This window comes from Sycon ciliatum, chromosome 8 (genome assembly GCF_964019385.1).
Source record: "Sycon ciliatum chromosome 8, ocSycCili1.1, whole genome shotgun sequence".
In the NCBI taxonomy this organism is placed as follows: Eukaryota; Metazoa; Porifera; class Calcarea; order Leucosolenida; family Sycettidae; genus Sycon; species Sycon ciliatum.
This window is the reverse complement of record NC_088650.1, coordinates 23959119-23977427: the sequence shown is the minus strand read 5'-3', so window position 1 is coordinate 23977427 and position 18309 is coordinate 23959119. Positions and strand designations below refer to the sequence as shown.

General features: G+C 48.7%; 1 protein-coding gene across 1 annotated transcript; it reads right to left on the bottom strand.

Annotated features, from left to right (window-relative positions):
- Positions 1 to 435: 435 nt before the first annotated feature.
- LOC135823643 (uncharacterized) lies at positions 436 to 15880 on the bottom strand. Its single transcript, XM_065336491.1, has 6 exons — positions 15615 to 15880; positions 15376 to 15479; positions 4368 to 4454; positions 2104 to 2229; positions 931 to 1165; positions 436 to 566 (listed from the first exon to the last, which is right to left on the bottom strand). The coding sequence occupies exons 1-6, from the start codon at positions 15703 to 15705 to the stop codon at positions 436 to 438; spliced, it is 774 nt and encodes a 257-aa protein (XP_065192563.1). The 5' UTR covers positions 15706 to 15880.
- Positions 15881 to 18309: the final 2429 nt, after the last annotated feature.

The following is an 18309-nucleotide window of genomic DNA, read 5'->3' as shown; positions in this document are numbered from 1 at the left end:
CTGTACAACACTACAAATGTACCTCACTTCTGTTCTCAACACCACATGGGCGTGGGCTGTTCCAGTCTTTGCTGCTAGCCATTGCACAGAGGGTATACGGCTGCACGCCTGACATAGTGATCGGATGCTGCACTTCGCCAGCAGCCTGCACGGCATATGGCTGCTTCACAGACACTTGTACTCCGGTGAGCCATGAGTGTGGCCCCGCCAATGCGCACAGAATGGGAGCTCACCCGGTTGCAGTTGAGGATCCTAGTCGAGAAAACTCGGGAGAAGTAGCCGCCGTCGACGAACACAAACACTGACCGTGAGCTGCCGGCAGTAGCGGTCAGGGACCGGAACTCGGCCATAGCCGAAACTGGGTACATCAGATTATGTGTGCGCAAATACCGGGCTTAAAGTCTGAGTCGCTCATGAGATCATTGCTGGCAGCAATCAGAGCGGCGTGTTCAGCGGAGGAGTTGGCACCAGGCACTGGTTGGCTGTGGAAGCCAGTTCTCGGAAGCGAGTAATCACAATAGGTTCATGCTGCATCTCAGCGGCCTGTTGCCCCAAAAACGATTGTCCTTGATAGAAACCGCAGAAGCCAACATCAGACGCATTCATGAATAGCTCAAGGTCAGGGGACTTGAAAACAGACATCGTAGAAGAAGGATTGGCCATTCCAGTTTTCGGCAAAGGAGCGCGACCATTCGATGTCCAAGTGAGCTTTTGTGTTGAGTTGACTACTGACTGAAGAGACTGAAGAGAGTTGTCCAGCTAAGATACAGGAGTTGACGGATGAAGGTTCTGCCGGGAGGAACCACCTTTGCGGCAAGGACAAGGTTCCGATCAGCGACAGCAGTTCCCGCGTTGTGTAGCTAGTGCGCGTGGACTACTCACTCAAAGCGCTAGAAAGGCAAATAACTTCTTGTCAGGTAGCCGCATCACCTGGTCCTCGCTTGTCGACTTCTATGCCAGTACCGTCACCACTGTTGCTGGGCCGACCACCTTGCTGAGGTTGTCGAAGACCTGCGGAACCGTTGCTTTCAGTTGAACCCATTCCATTGACCATCAGGCACACGAACATAAGCACCTTGTTAAGTGCAGCGTACTGGTTCTTGTGCTGGCCTGCACAGCTATCAGGAATAGTTTTACCCAGATTGACTGGGTTGATGATTTCTCCCTGAGAGAGGGTAATGCCACGTGCACAGCAGATGTGGTGCATAACGAACGCACAGTGGGCATAAAATCTTCATATCCACATCAAAGGCCACAAGCGTTTGACAACCACACCTGATACGTAGATGATCAACGATCGTCCCTGCACTCAACGTCGCTCCAGCAGTAGTAGCATGTTGCAAACCACCATCGTACGTTGTCCATGTAAATGCCTCTGCTCCTTGTCTACTTCTTTGGCTAGATTTTTTGACAGGTAATCACAGCCATTTCTGAGTTGGCGTCAACGCCACTGCCATATCGAGGCCTAAATAACTGGTCAACTGCTTCGAGTAGTTCTTGCTTGGCCTCATGAACTCCAGGAAATTCACTACTGCGACCATGAGCTACTCTATCTGCCCACGCAACAAATAAATATTTCAACCAAGCGCGATCGATCGCTGTTTGAAGTTGTGAATTTTCAAGAGCTTCCAGCTCACACGAGTCAGCGCTTGTCTACGCAGACTAGCACAACTAATACTCTTGTACAGCTTGGCGGAGAGACAAAGGAGAAAACGGAGAAAACACAACCTTGAGTCACTTTGGCTAACTGGATGACAGAAATTGTTGACAAGGAAGTTGCTTTGCTGACACGAGGCAGGGCAAAGCGGCCACGCAAGATTTATTTTTTCATCCACCAAAAAATATTTTTTATTCATGTGCCGCGTGACGAACCGTGACAAAACACGTGCATGCGTGGGCTAACTTGGCTTTGCTGCTCAAAGCCGTCATTTTGTACTCCACACGCTGCAGCCATTGCATATTCTTTGAGAGCGTGCACATCACACAACAAAAACACAATAAGGCGGTGCCTTAGCAGACTACTACTTTAGTAGAAAAGCAATCTGCATTTCCAAGTAGTACAGTTCGGATATGAATGGGAGAGGAGCACGCAGGCTTGCTTACCCATTCTTGGAAATATCGCGTCATGAACACGTGACGGATCTCACACATGCTGGGGTGCTTGCAGCCCTGCAGCTGCCTCACTTCCTCAACCGCATTCCTGTGATCCACGGGAACCGTATACTCATACTTCATGGCAAACAGTTCAAACACAGCAAACACAGGAACAGTGCAAACAACAGTTCAAACAGTTCAACCAGTTCAAACAGTTCAACCAGTGCAAACAGAGCAAACAGAACAAACAGTTCAAACAGTTCAAACAACAGCATACAACAGTAAAGAGCATGCCAGGGTTGCCGTCACTACTACATACAGTCATGTACTGAGAGATGCATCAAGTCCGGCGATAGTCAGCATGAAAAACAGGCTGAAGGGGTCACATAGTTGATACTTGATAGCACATGCCGGGCCAACTTGCGGTGGAGTACATGCGCAGCGTGTGTCCTGTTGGACCATGTGTGTGATTGGACCATGTGTGTGATTAGACCATGTGTGTGTGATTGGACCATGTGTGTGATTGGACCAAGTGTGTGATTGGACCAAGTGTGTGATTGGACCATGTGTGTGATTGGACCATGTGTGTGATTGGACCATGTGTGTGATTGGACCAAGTGTGTGATTGGACCAAGTGTGTGATTGGACCATGTGTGTGATTGGACCATGTGAGTGATTGGACCATGTGTGTGATTGGACCATGTGTGTGATTGGACCATGTGTGTGATTGGACCATGTGTGTGATTGGACCATGTGTGTGATTGGACCATGTGTGTGATTGGACCATGTGTGTGATTGGACCATGTGTGTGATTGGACCATGTGTGTGATTGGACCATGTGTGTGATTGGACCATGTGTGTGATTGGACCATGTGTGTGATTGGACCATGTGTGTGATTGGACCATGTGTGTGATTGGACCATGTGTGTGATTGGACCATGTGTGTGATTGGACCATGTGTGTGATTGGACCATGTGTGTGATTGGACCATGTGTGTGATTGGACCATGTGTGTGATTGGACCATGTGTGTGATTGGACCATGTGTGTGATTGGACCATGTGTGTGATTGGACCATGTGTGTGATTGGACCATGTGTGTGATTGGACCATGGGTGTGATGCTAGTGTACACATAGAGTTCTCAAGAAGGCTTGAAACTGTTGAAACTGTTGAAACTGTTGTGCAGGCACTGTAGAAATACAAGTGCAGCCAGTGCCAGTGATTGGGATCTGCAGAGTTTTGCTTAGCAGCGTCTTCTTGGCCTTCTATTGCAGGTAGATGTGATGGTCTTCACCGCACACAGATGCGTATTTCTCGCGCTCAACTTCGCATCTTGACTGCATACACGGAGCTAATTACATCATGAAGATGACGTATTTCCGAGACATGAGTCGCGACAGCAACCCATCGGCACTTGTACGCTCTGGGCAATGCTGCACACTCTAGCCTCAAGCATAAGCTCATGAGGCAAACAGCATGTTTCCGTGCAGTTCAATGCAACTTCGGCCTGCGTTCGCTTACAGTGAAACACATCAAGGCGACCACTCGGATAATGCGACCACCTGTCTTAGAGGACCACTACATGAATAACTAGGACCGAGGGAATCATTTACAGTAAAACCTGTCGAGGCGACCAGTCGGATAAGGCGACCACCTGTCCCTGAAGACTACTGCAACATGATCAAGAGATGCTATTTCCAGTCAAATGACCCTGGATAAGGAGACCACCTGGTTACAGAGACCACATTTTCAAGGTCCCTTGAGCGGTTGTCTTAGACAGGTTTCACTGTAAAGTCAAATGACCCTGGGTAAGAAAATCGCCTGTATTTAGGGACCACATTTTGAAGGCCCGTTGAGCGGTTGGCTTAGATAGGTTGAAGCTCCGTGCACTGCACTGGAGATTACCGTATTTTTCCGGTTATAAGTTGACCTTTTTACGACTGAAAATAGCAGGAGAAAAGGTGGGGGTCGACTTACAACCGGGATACGACTTATAACCGGGAATTATCGGTATCTTCCAAAAATGACCTGCACTGAATACACGAGTGCACCATGTGTATGCATTTTTGCCAAGTTTATTTGCCTTTTTAAAGGATTGGGATGTTTCAGAATCCAATGAGGAGTGTTTATGTGATTTGTTCATGTGTTAGTAGCAGGGAGCGGTTAGCAGTGCTTCGTTGGGCAAACACTTTAAAAACATAATTAAGACCTCCGGATATGGGGGGTCGACCTATAACCGGGGTCGACTTATAACCGGTAAAATACGGTACTCACAATCTTCATAGCCCGCTTGGTGTTGGTCGACTTATCTGTCACCTCCCACACATTGGTGTAGATGCCTGCACCAAGGAAACCACCAATCTACACAAGACATGCGCATGTACAACAGCAAGCGAGCACACACCTCACACACAGTGGCAGAACAGCACACAAGCATACGCACACGCACACACGGCACACACCCCCCCCCCCCCCCCCCCACACACACACCCACACACCCACCCACACACACACCCGCACACACACACATGATCACATAAGCATGGCGTTACTCATACTATGACCCATCAAGTACATACATATATTATTGTAGTGTTCACATATACATGTATGGACTGTCACACGCATGTATGCACGCGACACCGTTTGTACTCCTATCCATTAATGATTTACATATGCCGCTTCCCACGCCTGTACCGAGTCTGTACTCATGCACGCACACCATTACATTCTGTTGGCATCATATTACAGAGCTTTCCGGAGCTCCGGGTTAGTTGTTGTTTGGAATAAAGAAAGAGAACAACATTACAATAATAGAAAAACTCCCACTAGAAGGGATCTTTCCAGCTAAGATGGGCATGACATTGGTAACGTCTCGACTTTATTTTACTGAGGATCGGGTGACCTGAAAAGGCCTGGAAAGGCCAGACCAACATCTGACTGGCCTCACAGGCCATCACATCCTCTACACATTATGGTATCATACTTCCAGGAGTGTCCAGCAAAACAGCAATACAGATCCAATATCCGCTGATGATCATCATGCATCATGTACTCATGGGCTGCCGCCGCCGCATACTTTGATAGTAGAACACGGCATTGATTTTTGTCCATCCTGCTTTCATGGGCTCTATTACTTGGTAGGGCTCAGTATCAAACAGGTTGAGTTTGCGAAACAAGTTCAGACAGAATCCACATTGACCCAGGCAGTAACCTTCAAGAAATCGGTTGGTGTTCAAGTGATACCTCTGTCAGTTATAAGAAAGGTTAAAATTACAAGTACTGAAGTTCAGGCTTAGCTTGTACTGCCTATTTATAAACTGTACAGCATGCGAGTCTCAACCTATCAGCATCAGAGAGCTATCACTTACACTCAGTACAGTATTGCCAGTCACGTGACCTTGTTCACACACCTACATGTACATCTACTGCACTTGCCTTGCGTTGAGTTATCACCCGCTATGCTCTCCCACATTGTATGTAAAACTCGCAGACAAGGTGCCAACCCTATGCTGTAGTATGCTTGTTTTGATGTTGTCGGTTCTGGCCATAGCTTTCTCCCGTATTTCACCACATTTACATTGTCTCGCCTGTCATCCATCACATTAACTAAAACTCGTACTAAGAGTCGTAGACAAGGTGCCAATGTGCCCAGTGGCAAGTGTGCTGTATGTGGAAGTGGATCGAAGAGCAAAGTGCAGCCACCGTCCAACATGCTACAACGCTACAACGCTACACACACACACACACACACACACACACACACACACACACACACACACACACACACACACACACACACACACACACACTTGAATTGAAGAAAAAAACTCCAGCCTTCACCAGCCCGTAGGTACTCCAACTCCGACAAAGAAACCTAATGGTTTCAACCTCTCCTCTCACAACCTCACGAGAGATCAAACCAACCTCCTGGAACTGGGCCTTGATTTCGGCCTCAGGCCCACCGAAAGGAGTTCCAAGAGAAGAGATCATTACAAGAATGGAGATGTGGGCAAACAAACTTCCGGATGATCGCCGTGGCCTGGCAATAGCCACATGCAAGACAGTGCAAGAAGCACTTGACCCCGCCACTAGCGTGACCGGGCCCGAACATAACAAGAGCACAGGCCTGAGTGCTGAGAAGCCTCCGGAAATTGAACACAGTCAAGATACTGCCAGCAGACAAAGGACGAGCGGTCATGCTGATGGACCTAGCGGACTACAATAAGAAGATTCAAGAACATCTGAACGACCATACGACCTACCCCCCCCCCCCCCCCCCCCACCACCACCACCACGGGATCCCACGGACGGGATTGTAGACAAACTCCTTAGAGTTCTACGACCAATGGAAAGATGGGTGATGAAATATCTCGCTCCCAGACGCTATTCTACAACCCTCAGGCGTGCACGGGCAGCACGGCTCCACATTTCTATGGTCTTCCCAAGATTCACAAAGACAACATACCACTCAGGCCAATAGTGGTGGCCATTGGCTCTCCGGTCCACCGACTAGCACCGTTCCTGGCTAAATTTGTATGGACACTCACAGGCGAGTCACCGACACATGTCACAAAATCTCAAGAATTCATCTCAACGATAACGGACACTTCCATAGACGTCAAAGTGGCAGAGTTAGGAGAACCAAGCAAAAAAACTCGCCCATATTACATAACCCGGCCAGGTGTTCTAGAGTTTTCGGTGCGTGAGCCAACAGTAGAAGTAGTTGGATTATAGCTCATGCTACACGTGATCGGGTAACACTATTTGACAGATGTCACCACAAAGTAATCAAAGGTTAAACCACAAATCGACAAGGTCAAACCACAACCTGTCAAAACACTTCCAGGTCACTTCCACTGAGGTCACTTCCAGGTCACTGACTTTGTTCTAGAACCCTCCTGAAACATACTCCTCAACCACATAATGGCCAGCTTCGACGTGAAAAGCTTGTTCACGAAAGTTCCTATAATACACCACGATGAGGATTCTCAGGGAGCATACTTGCCAACCCAGCCAAAGCAAATGCCTTAGTCACACACCCAGTTTCCCTAGTTTTCGCCGATTTCGGCCATTTTCTTTTTCTGAGAAGTTTTTATTTTTATTTTTTATTCATTTCTAACCCATTGCTCATTGGGGGACCAAAACCTGAGTTTCTTTATTGTCAGACCGCACCTACATGTGTGATTCTGTGAAATGCAGGGCCGCATGTGCCCCTTCTTTAAAGGGGAAGTGCATCGATTTTTCGAGTAGGGTCCAGAAGAAAGACAATTTGATATAGGTTCGAATGGCGTATCTCTCGCTTCCATACGATAAGCCAAACTTGCCAAATCGCCAATTGTATACACACATTGCCATAGCGACCAGCGCAGTGATGACGTATGAAAGGCTTAGCTCCTCCACAGAGATGGTCGATCACTGCAGAAATTGGTCATTTTCAATTGTCTTGTTGTATTCACGATGTGAAAGAAGCGCTGTATTCAATGCTGTTAGTGCCGTGAACTGTTTATCGGCCTTCTCCTACATTTCCCTAGGCTGACTGTGCCTGGGAAATGGTTCCTCTAGGAGAAGATGCTTGGTATTCGCCATCTCTCCTGAGACATTTTCAGCAAACTTTCAAACGTACGACATTATTTCATTCGTCAATCTCCACCACCCGTCGTCTCACCTGGCTTCAGAAGATGTTACGAGAGATAGGAGAATCGCCAGGAAGCATCACATCCATCTTCAGGAAGTGGAAAGAGAAAACGGCATGGTCCTTGGTTGGGGGAAATGCTGAACGTCTGATTTGTCCAACCAAGATTTCAGCATTTTGTTCGTCACTATTTTCGCTTGTCTGCTGATGTTTTCGCACTCCAACTTTCTCCTGTCGGTGTCACGTCCCATAACCCAACCGAGAGGACTACTAATAAACAGTTCACTGCACTAACAGGATTGAATAAACCTTCGTGAGTACAATAAACCAATTGAAAATGACCAATTTCTACAGTGAATCGACCTTCTCTGTGGTGGAGCTAAGCCTTTCGAAAGTTATCGCTGCGCTGGTCGCTATGGCAACGTGAGTATACAATTGGCGATTTGGAAAGTTTGGCTTATCGTATGGAAGCGAGAGATATGCCATTCGAACCGATATCAAAATTTGATATCGGTGCGATTAATTGTCTTTCTTCTGGACCCTACTCGAAAAATCGATGCACTTCCCCTTTAATACACCAAACTTGAAAAACAACCGTTTTTTGAACACTCATGGTTCAGTGCCAAAACAGGTAGTTTTTCGATCAAAGTCAAAAATCCCCGGTATGCCGGTAGTGACCATAGTTTCCTGGTATAAGGCCACACTTTGTTTTTTCTATGTTTCTCGTCATCGCCCGCGTAGGTTTTCAGAAATTTCGGAAGAAAAAACAAGTTCATACTACGTACATGTACATGTGTACATGTATGTACGCTGCACATGCTGCAGCAGCTAGATGCGTCAATCAATAATCGTAAACGTTTCCACCACAGCATGCAGCAAAGGAGCGCTCCTCGTCCGTTCTCTGCGATGAAGGCTGTCATGACGAAGCTTTCAGTCGTTCACTGGCTGAGCTGAGCCTCGTGGGTCCCAGGAACAGTAAGTCGGACGAGTTCCGCGGCAACTGGCGTCTGTGGAACGATGTCGTAGGCAGAAAATCCAAGCAATAGACGCATGGCAAGGAAAAGATGAGCAGCATGGAGACAAGAGTTTGATAAGCGGAGACAAGAGTTTGATAAGCGGACACAAGAACGTTGAAGTAACAAAACAAAAAATTAATGACGAGTGGGAAACGTTTGTTGATGCGATAGCAGATAAATGTATGTTCTCTTCGCCATCTCGTAATCAAACTTTATGCTCTCATTGACATTGTTGCAGTTTGCCTGATATTCGTGGGCTGATGTGATAATGTAGTGCAATCATGTATGGGACTACATGTACATGATTGTACAATGTATACATGTACATTGTAAAATGTATACAGTTTTCAGTAGAAATTGTTCTTGTTTTTTCCTTGGCTTTTGTTTTTTTTCCGCCCGCCCGCGTACCTTTTGTTAAAATTTGCCGACGAGAAACATAGAAAAAACAAAGTGTGGCCTAATACCAGGAAAACCAGTATGGTTGGCAAGTATGAGGGAGAAACTAGCAGCACAAGATCCTAGTGAATGAAAAACTTCACTGTGTGTTTTAACAGCATTACTACACTGGTTGAGTTCTGCGTCAACAACACGTATTTCAGATATAAAGACGAGAGTTCTTCATGCAAACCAGAGGAGCAGCCATGAGTTCCCCACTTTCTCCGGTCTTAGGAGACCTATCCACGGAATGGCAGGAGGAGCAATTGCTAGGGAAATGTGGAGATACGGTATGATCAACACTTGCTAGGGAAATGTGGAGATACGGTATGATCAAGACTTGGCTACGTTATGTTGATGACACGTTCACTAATATAGTGAAACCCAACTGGCCTACGTGCGGACAAGATTTAGGGACAGAATCAGATATATGACGGTACCAACCGCGGGCAACACCAAAGAAAAAAAGATCCAGTGCCATCAGTATGCGTGGAACGTGTTGTGAGCTGCCTTTGGACAGTGAAAAACTTACTTGTCAGCACCTTCTAGGTTCAGCCGTGTCCCATACTGACCATAGCTCAGATGCTTAGAGCATTATTATTACATTTATTCAAGGGAGGACCCAGACTTCCACCAGCAGATAACTAGCACCTACTGCCAGTACTGCCCGTACTGGTACATGTTCGTAGAGATGTCAGAGTGGTTACGTAATCGCCCTAAAATCGTGTCGCAGGGCTGACCATACCAGCTACAGTCACGCGTGGCACACGACCATGATCCTGCACCAGGCTGAAAAAATCGCGTGGGCGTCCAAGCAGCATACTTCCATGGCCTCGTACAGCAGCCCAAGCTTGTTTTTGAAATGTTTGGAGAGGAAGAAGGCGAAAAGCAAAGAGAAAGCCCCTGTTCAGAGTTTGAACTAGCAATCTGCGTTGTGTTTTCGCGAAGCTGCCGTTGAGCCAAAGTAGGTTATTTTCGTTTGGCTTTTTCGGTCCCTGCGCATCGGTGCACGCCTTGGATTCGCTCACCATCGTCTTCCGCGTCCTTGAATTTAGTTTCTTGCAAAGTTTGGTCGCCGTGCTTGCTTGCGCACCATAGTTTTTTGATCTTTTTGTGCGCACCTATGTGAACAGGGTACATATGAGTGGTCTACGTGCGTGTTCAAGTAGTGGTTTCAGTTCTGATGAGAGGCCCAGAGGAACAACGTGATTTGTGCGTTGGATCATCTCTGGCTAAGCAGCTCGAGGTAAACCAAATCGACACGATATCGAATGGACTGGTCTTGGAACAGAGCAAGGTGAACGATGAAAATAACTGTACAAAACACGTCCCAATGTTCCTGGATTCTCACTGGCGTAGTTGTTCGATACTACATTAGTAGCTTTGCGATAGAGAAACAAAAATGCTTGATTCCGACAAGGTGTTGTCCTTTGCCGTCCATGGCGAGACGAACTAATTAATTTTGTTGCTTGGAGTACGGATTCGTCGTAATTTTTGCACTTTCCCTCAGCACTGCACTTTGTTCCCCATGGCAACCGCTCATGACGCACTGGGCAAGTTGACGGCTTTTGACTAAGTTTTGTGCCATCGATTCTTGCTGTTTGTATGCAGTGGTGCATCCCTCAGCATGACAATGGCGGGTGCCTGTCATCCTACTTCGAGCGCGTATAAATACCGCTTCCATAGCTTGGATTCACCTAAAATTTGACCAGTACGGAGCGTTTTGGATACTGTTAGATTTGTTCTAGAATATTCCGGTCTTTCTTTTGTTTTGATGGTTGTAGTCCAGTGCATTAGTGCTGGTCATGCTTGGTAGGTCGACTGAGACTCATTCATGGCTGTTACATGCATTGTATGCTATAGCCTAGCCGTAGCTGACCACTGTTACGGATGTCCAATCCAGGTCAGTGTCTAGTGTTTGACCATTCATGTCTGAGTGTGTAACCTGAGCACACTCTCTATGTGCATCGTACCATATCCGAGCATGAATAGTTTAGTAATCTACGCACTGTCCTGCCGTGCTCGTTTTCTATATCTTCCGTTGTTCTCATGTTCTTGGAGTTAGTTGTTTTAGTTTACAGTCTTCGTACCTTTCGTAATGTAGGTTCTTTACTGATTGCTGCAGTGCATTTAGTTGGAACATTTTCTGGTCCTTCGAGCCGGATCCGACGATGTCGGAGAAAAGAATTAGCTCGAGAACTACGAAGGGTAGGCCGCCTTCTAGGCTTGGTGAGTGGGACAGTGTCTCAAAGGCCTCGAGAACGTCCAGCAAAGCGGCTGAACTAGAGGTCTTAGTCGCGGAGAAAGAGTTCGAAGCGGCTGAGGAGCTGGCTCAACTTGAGATGGAGACAGCGGAGCAACTGGCGAAGAAACGCTTGGAGTTGCAGAGAGACGTGATTCAGAAGCGCCTAGCAGCAGATAAGGCAGCTGTTGCACTTGAACTCTCCTCCGTTGGGAGTCGGCACTCTGTTGCAAGCTCCGAGGCAATGATGCCAATCGCCAGTGCAGGCAAGGAAACTCAGAGTCCAAGATTGACGACGAGTTTGCTGGAGCGTCATGCCCAGTTTCTACGTAGGCTGGAGCTCAGCAATCTGGATACCGGAGCTGGTAAACCCAGACAAGGAGCTGTCACGCTTAGTCGTGCTGGCTTTGACGCAGATCCTCGTCCGGAGGAAGAAGGCGATCTAGATCAGCAAGGCCCGGAGAATGGCGCTCAGAGTTTGCCTGACCTCAGCAAGGTTCAGTTGAGTAACAGTGTGGATCTACAAACTGCGGCGGCAGATTTCCTAGGTTCAGTGCCTGTGCCTGTAGACCGTGTGGGTAGCTCTGGAGCTGCAGTAGGTGCGCAGGGCACAGGAAGTGTTCCTGACGACCACAGCTCGATCGCTTCTGTGTCCTGGGATCATCACCAAGGTGTGAACAGTACAGGTCGTGTACTGGCTGTAGCTAAGCCGCCTGTGCAAGCTCAGCCAAGTCGGCCCCAGCCTTCCATTCACCAGAGCCAGAGGCAGATTACCATTCATCCAGCCACTCAGGTGAGCCGCAGCAGCCTCAACCCTGGCCCAGGGCCAAGTGCATTGAACTACAATCCAGTGAGCTCAATCAGACCAGGACTGGCAGGAGTAAGATATGGCTTACCTGCCATGACCCAGCCAGTGACAGCATCAGTGAATACACACCTAGGGCCTGGTGTTGGCAGATCATACAGTGTGGCCACTACCACTAGTACTAGTGTTACATGTGGTGTCACACCCAGTAATTGGAAACCAGTGACTGTGCAGTCCAGTTTTGCACCCATCAGTTCTGTGCAGGGACACAGTCACAGGGCACAGAAGTCAGCAGCTACCACAGTGCCAGCACCCCCTGCAGCAGTATTGTCTGGTCCAGAGCAGCTGCAGATTTACAACAGCATGCTGTCCAGACAGCATTTGAGACCACTAGAGCTGCCGAGATTCAGTGGCAAGACAAACGATTACAGCCGGTGGAAGCAGCGCTTTAAGCAACTCATCGACGACGATGCATTCTTGTCAGAGGGGCACAAGTTTGCACGTCTGCGAGAAGCGCTGACAGGTGGTGACGCCTATGAGTTGATTGCCGAAATTGTGGATGGTCCTGGTGCCTACAATGCCGCACTGCATGAGCTAGATGCATGGTATGGCGGGCCAACACGGGACATCGACCGGTATGAAAAAGAATTGATGTCAGCGCCGCGACTCGTCAATGAGCGAGACCTCGACGGGTTGAAGAGTTTTGCCGTAAAGCTGAGGAATGCACTCATCAATCTCAGCGCCAGCGGCATCACACCAGGGCGAGAGTTGTACCTAAGTGTCACGCAGAAGGTACCCAAGTCAGTGTTGACACGCTTTATGGAAAAGCACGACGACTCGCAGTGCGACATTGGTGCCTTCTCAGAGTACCTGCTCAAGAGAGTCCAGCGTCTGCGCCAGGTCGAAGAACGAATGAGTGGCGCCGAGCTGGCTGAACAGCGACCAAGTAGTGGTGGAGCCAAGTTTGGCAAGCGGCCCGACCGTACGTTTGTAGCAACTACTAGTGGCCAGAGCCCAGACAGCCGCAACGATTGCATATACTGCAACAAAGACCATGCACTCAACGATTGCCGAGAATTCAAGCAGTTGACAATCCCTCAGAGATGGGACTTCATCAAACCAAAGCCCGTCTGCATCTGCTGCTTTGGCCCAGGCCACAAGGCAAAGTCATGCAAGCAGTCCAAGTGCAGCATCTGTAGTAGGCCACATCATCGCCTGCTACACTACACGAAGTTGAACCAACGGACAACCGGAGCCAATAGTCAACACAGCAAGGACCGCTCAGCTTCTTGCCAGGATACAAGCACAGAGGCATCAGCAGCCGACAAGACAGCACACACCCAGACTGCATGTGGCACTACCATCGAGCCCAAGTCTGTCGCGTTCATGACTGTTGCCACCACCGCAAAGGGTCCGACAGGGTCAAGGAAAGCTAACGTCTTCCTGGATTCAGGATCTTCTTGCAGCTTTATAACCACAGAACTTGTCAGCCAGCTCGGGCTACAGACAACGAAAGCTAACGTCCCGCTGGATACCGCTGTTCTGGGGGGAGAGAAGCTCCGTCTGGAGCGTTATACATCAGCTGAACTATGTCACGCTGATGGCCAGTCGTCAACGACCGTCAGAGTGTGGATGCTTCCGCGCATCATGCGTCCCGTCCCAGCCTTCGACTGGACAGAGGAACTGAAACGCTGGCCGCATCTCAGTGACGTCGTACCTGCAAGCAACGAGTCCAGAGTGGATCTGTTGATTGGTCTCAATGCGCCGCAGCTGCACATTTCACTTGCCGAACGATTCTGCAGTGAGGGAGGTCCAATTGCCAGGAAGACACCGTTGGGCTGGGTACTGTTCGGCGAAGGTCCGACTGACAGCGCATCAGAGATGACGGAACAATCACTACTGGCTGTAAGTGACAGTACACTGATAAACACCGTCAACAAGTTCTGGGACCTCGAGAGCGTTGGCATGCAGGCCAAGAGCACATCATCCTACCTGACTCCGGATGAGCGTGAGGCTGACGCAATGACCGTGCAAAGTCTCCACCACAACGGCACACGGTTCGTTGTCGGCATCCCATGGCGAGGCGACGGTAGCAAGCCAAAGATTCAGCAGAGATCGGAACAGTACGCCAGGAAGCGGCTCTGCTCGCTACACCGTCTGTTCCAGAAAAATCCTACTGTACAGCTGCGCTACTCAGAAGTGCTTCAGAACTACCTGGCCGATGATGCAACATGGTGGACAGGTCCAGCCTTCTTGTCCAAGCCCACCTCCACATGGCCCAGTAAGCACATCGTGCCGCTAGCAGAGCTTCCAGGTGGCTGAGAGATTCTACAAGCGAGCTGTCCATCGGCTTGTGCTCCTTGAAGTCGAAGGTACTGAGTGAACACTACTTGCAGTCTGTTAGTTCACTTCATTGCTACGTTATTTGCACTTTCGTTTCTTAGACTCACTCAGATGCTAGTTATCACTCTTCGTTCGTGAGGGAGGTATGTTAGATTTGTTCTAGAATATTCCGGTCTTTCTTTTGTTTTGATGGTTGTAGTCCAGTGCATTAGCGCTGGTCATGCTTGGTAGGTCGACTGAGACTCATTCATGGCTGTTACATGCATTGTATGCTATAGCCTAGCCGTAGCTGACCACTGTTACGGATGTCCAATCCAGGTCAGTGTCTAGTGTTTGACCATCCATGTCTGAGTGTGTAACCTGAGCACACTCTCTATGTGCATCGTACCATATCCGAGCATGAATAGTTTAGTAATCTACGCACTGTCCTGCCGTGCTCGTTTTCTATATCTTCCGTTGTTCTCATGTTCTTGGAGTTAGTTGTTTTAGTTTACAGTCTTCGTACCTTTCGTAATGTAGGTTCTTTACTGATTGCTGCAGTGCATTTAGTTGGAACATTTTCTGATTCGATTGGTATATCACTCATTCCTCTGGTTTCAAGTTAGATTTTTCGTCTGATATCGCTAATGTTCGGCACTTACCTGGCTTGAGGAATCACCCATCACCCCCCCCCCCCCCCCGTGTGTGTAATCCTGGTATGGTCTCCCATCAATTAGTTCTCTTCCCTTTCTCTTGCCCAGCCACCATTAGATGTTACAGTAGTCCACCACGCAGACCCCTCTGCAGAGGAATGAGGGAGGTCTTACCTTGTATCCTGCAATTTGGGTGTAGCCGTCCGCCGACTTGAATTTTCGTGTGTGCAGCGTTTTGGAATGTGGAGCGGGCGCTGTTTTTGGCCGATCATTGTTCGCTGGCAGTTGGAAAGAAACAGAAGTCCACAACGGAATATACCCGGGTATATACAGTTGAAGGCATTGGGTCGTCCACATCAAGGGACGCCACAAAAAAAAACGCCAGAAGCCCACGACAAACATGCGTTACTTACCAATGCGATCACTCTGACTCGTCGTCGGTTTTGTGTTGTCGACGCTAGGTCCTGGAGCATTTCCGTACAAATAGCGTCTACCCGTGGCCATGTTGGCAACCCGCTGCTCCTTGCAGCAGTGGGTTTGGATTGCTTGTAAACTGCAGCCGCTCGCAAGTGCACCATGGCATGTGAGCGCCACTTCGAAAGAGAAACTTTTTGCGCAAGCGCCTCTTCACATTGCATTGTGGTGTGCCTCGCAGAACAGCGTGCATGATCCAGCCGTCGTCTACGTGTACTTCTAGTACTAGTAGATCTACGACTACGAGTACGAGTATCATGGTAGTGATGGCTACATACAGCCACACTGTACTGTAGTGGCTAGCTACAGCCCAGGGCTGCATCGCGCTGAGGCAGTGCCTTGCCCACGCCACGGTTGAAGGTCGCTTGTCCTGACGGAGGTGAACGCTCCATGTCGGCCACAATATTGGGCTTCGATAAAGCTGAACCCGTGTGCGAAAGGACCACCCAAAATGATCTGGCTAATAATCAGCGGCTCAGAGAAGAAACTCAAACTCAACTTTTCGGGAAGGCAAAAGTAGCAACAGTTACTACGTAACATCATGTAAACATGGTAAATGCAGCTAACTGTACTGGAGCCCTACTTTCGCGCTTGGACAAGTACGTTTTGTCGAACATGCGAACATGATGTATAACAATTTATCTTTACTTATAAAAGAGAGGCACCTGTGACGTGTGTCTGTGTGTGTGTCACGCTCCTTATATAAAGAAGAGGCACCTGTGACGTGTGTTTTTGTGTCACGCTGAAGCGCTGCGGAGCAGCGCTGCCCTGAGCACGCGAAGCGTGCGAACAGTGTAGCACAGTGTAGCTAGCGGCCGCAGAAGCACTGAGCACGCGAAGCGTGCGAATCGTGTAGCTAGCGGAAGCAGCCACAGCACTGAGCACGCGAAGCGTTCGAATCGTGTAGCCACCACCACGTGCTGAGCACGCGAAGCGTGCGAACAGTGTAGGTACGTAGACCCGGGGTGCTCGAATCAGAAACGATTTGACAGGTGTGCAATTTCTCATCTGTAAATCTCAACAATGTCAGAATATACTTTTGGAGAGGCGATGGAACAGGGAAGAGAGTCTGGCTTGACCCACCCAGCAGGAATTCAGAACATGGGTGCGCTACAACACAAGCTACAGACGCAGTAAAATTGTCGTATTTCCTTCGGATTTTTATTTCTACGGTGGTAGCGCTTATACTTATACTATAACAGACACGATCAGTACGAGTAGCAGTAGCAGCCGCGCGCAGAAGCACTGAGCACGCGAAGCGTGCGAATCATGTAGCCACCTAGCCTAGGCCATAGGTAGCACTAGCAGCCGCACAAGCGCTGCGGACCACGTGAACCGTTCTCTGCAAATAGAAACATCTCCAACAAAAGGATACAAAAGATCTGCACTGACTGCACTCTGCATCTGATCTGCAGTGAAGAGCGCATCGCACTTTTGTTCGTAAGTTTTTGAACTTTTTGAGCCGCTTCATCCGCCACCAGGTGATGGACAACCCTGACCAGCCTCCCGAAGGCGTAACAGACGTCCCTCCTTCTCCTTCCAACGATGAAGAACCTCCCTCACCAGGACTTCAGCGGTCTAGGTCTGGCCACCACCACGTGCTGAGCACGTGTGCTGTTCATGTTCTTGCTTCACCCGCGCATGCCACATTCGGCCAGGCAACGCTGGCGGGGGTGCTGCTAGTTTACTATAAAGTATAAGATCAAGGAAAAATGGGCACAATGAAGGAAAAACCTCATCGGTCACCATCACCACCAGGGAGTCGCAAAATACAATAATTATACCGGTATACGGTATTATACGACTCCCTGATCACCACCATGCACCATGCACCCATCACCAGTGACCACCACTGAATTTTTGCTTGCAAAGCAACATCATTACTAAGTCTTTATGGCCTGTAGAGTTTTACTTTTAGACGCCGAGTCGAATGGTGAAGGCCGCACTTCGATCCGACCAAGCGTTCCTGAGACATCTGCACTGGATGTGTGTGTGGGGGGTGTACACTGGAGGTGTGTGTGTGTGTGTGTGTGTGTGTGTGTGTGCAGGTCTGCACGAGATACAGTAACCACGGTATACCAGGTATACAGCAGTACAATACACCCCAAGACTTACTACCGGTAGTTGCACAAGATACAGTAACCACGGTATACAGCAGTACAATACACCCCAAGACTTACTACCGGTAGTAGTAGTAGTAGTACCAAGAGTAGGTTATGTACTCTTGCTAGTACCAGTCCAAGACCATCGCCATAGGGGTTTGAACACATCTTCCCAAAAGCAGTCAGTGTACACAACAGTTTACCCGTGCACCGTCGTACGCGGTCATGAAACACCCTCATGCTCAGTCGGAGTGCCTGAGTGTGTGTCTGAACACAGGAAACAACAGAACAGTGAGGGACACTGAGCAGCATGTACCGCACACCAAACTCACGGGCAATATTCACTTTCCGGCAATGTTAAAATTAGGAAAGGAGCGGAGCAATGAAGCCATTGCTTCAACACAACCAGCATAATTACATTATTGTATAGGTATGGTGATATAGTGATGATCTTGGGCAAAGGCAGGCAGCAGCAGTAGTGAAGGCTGAGTGGAGACCATGGCATCGCCAGCAGCACCATGGCATTAGCGCA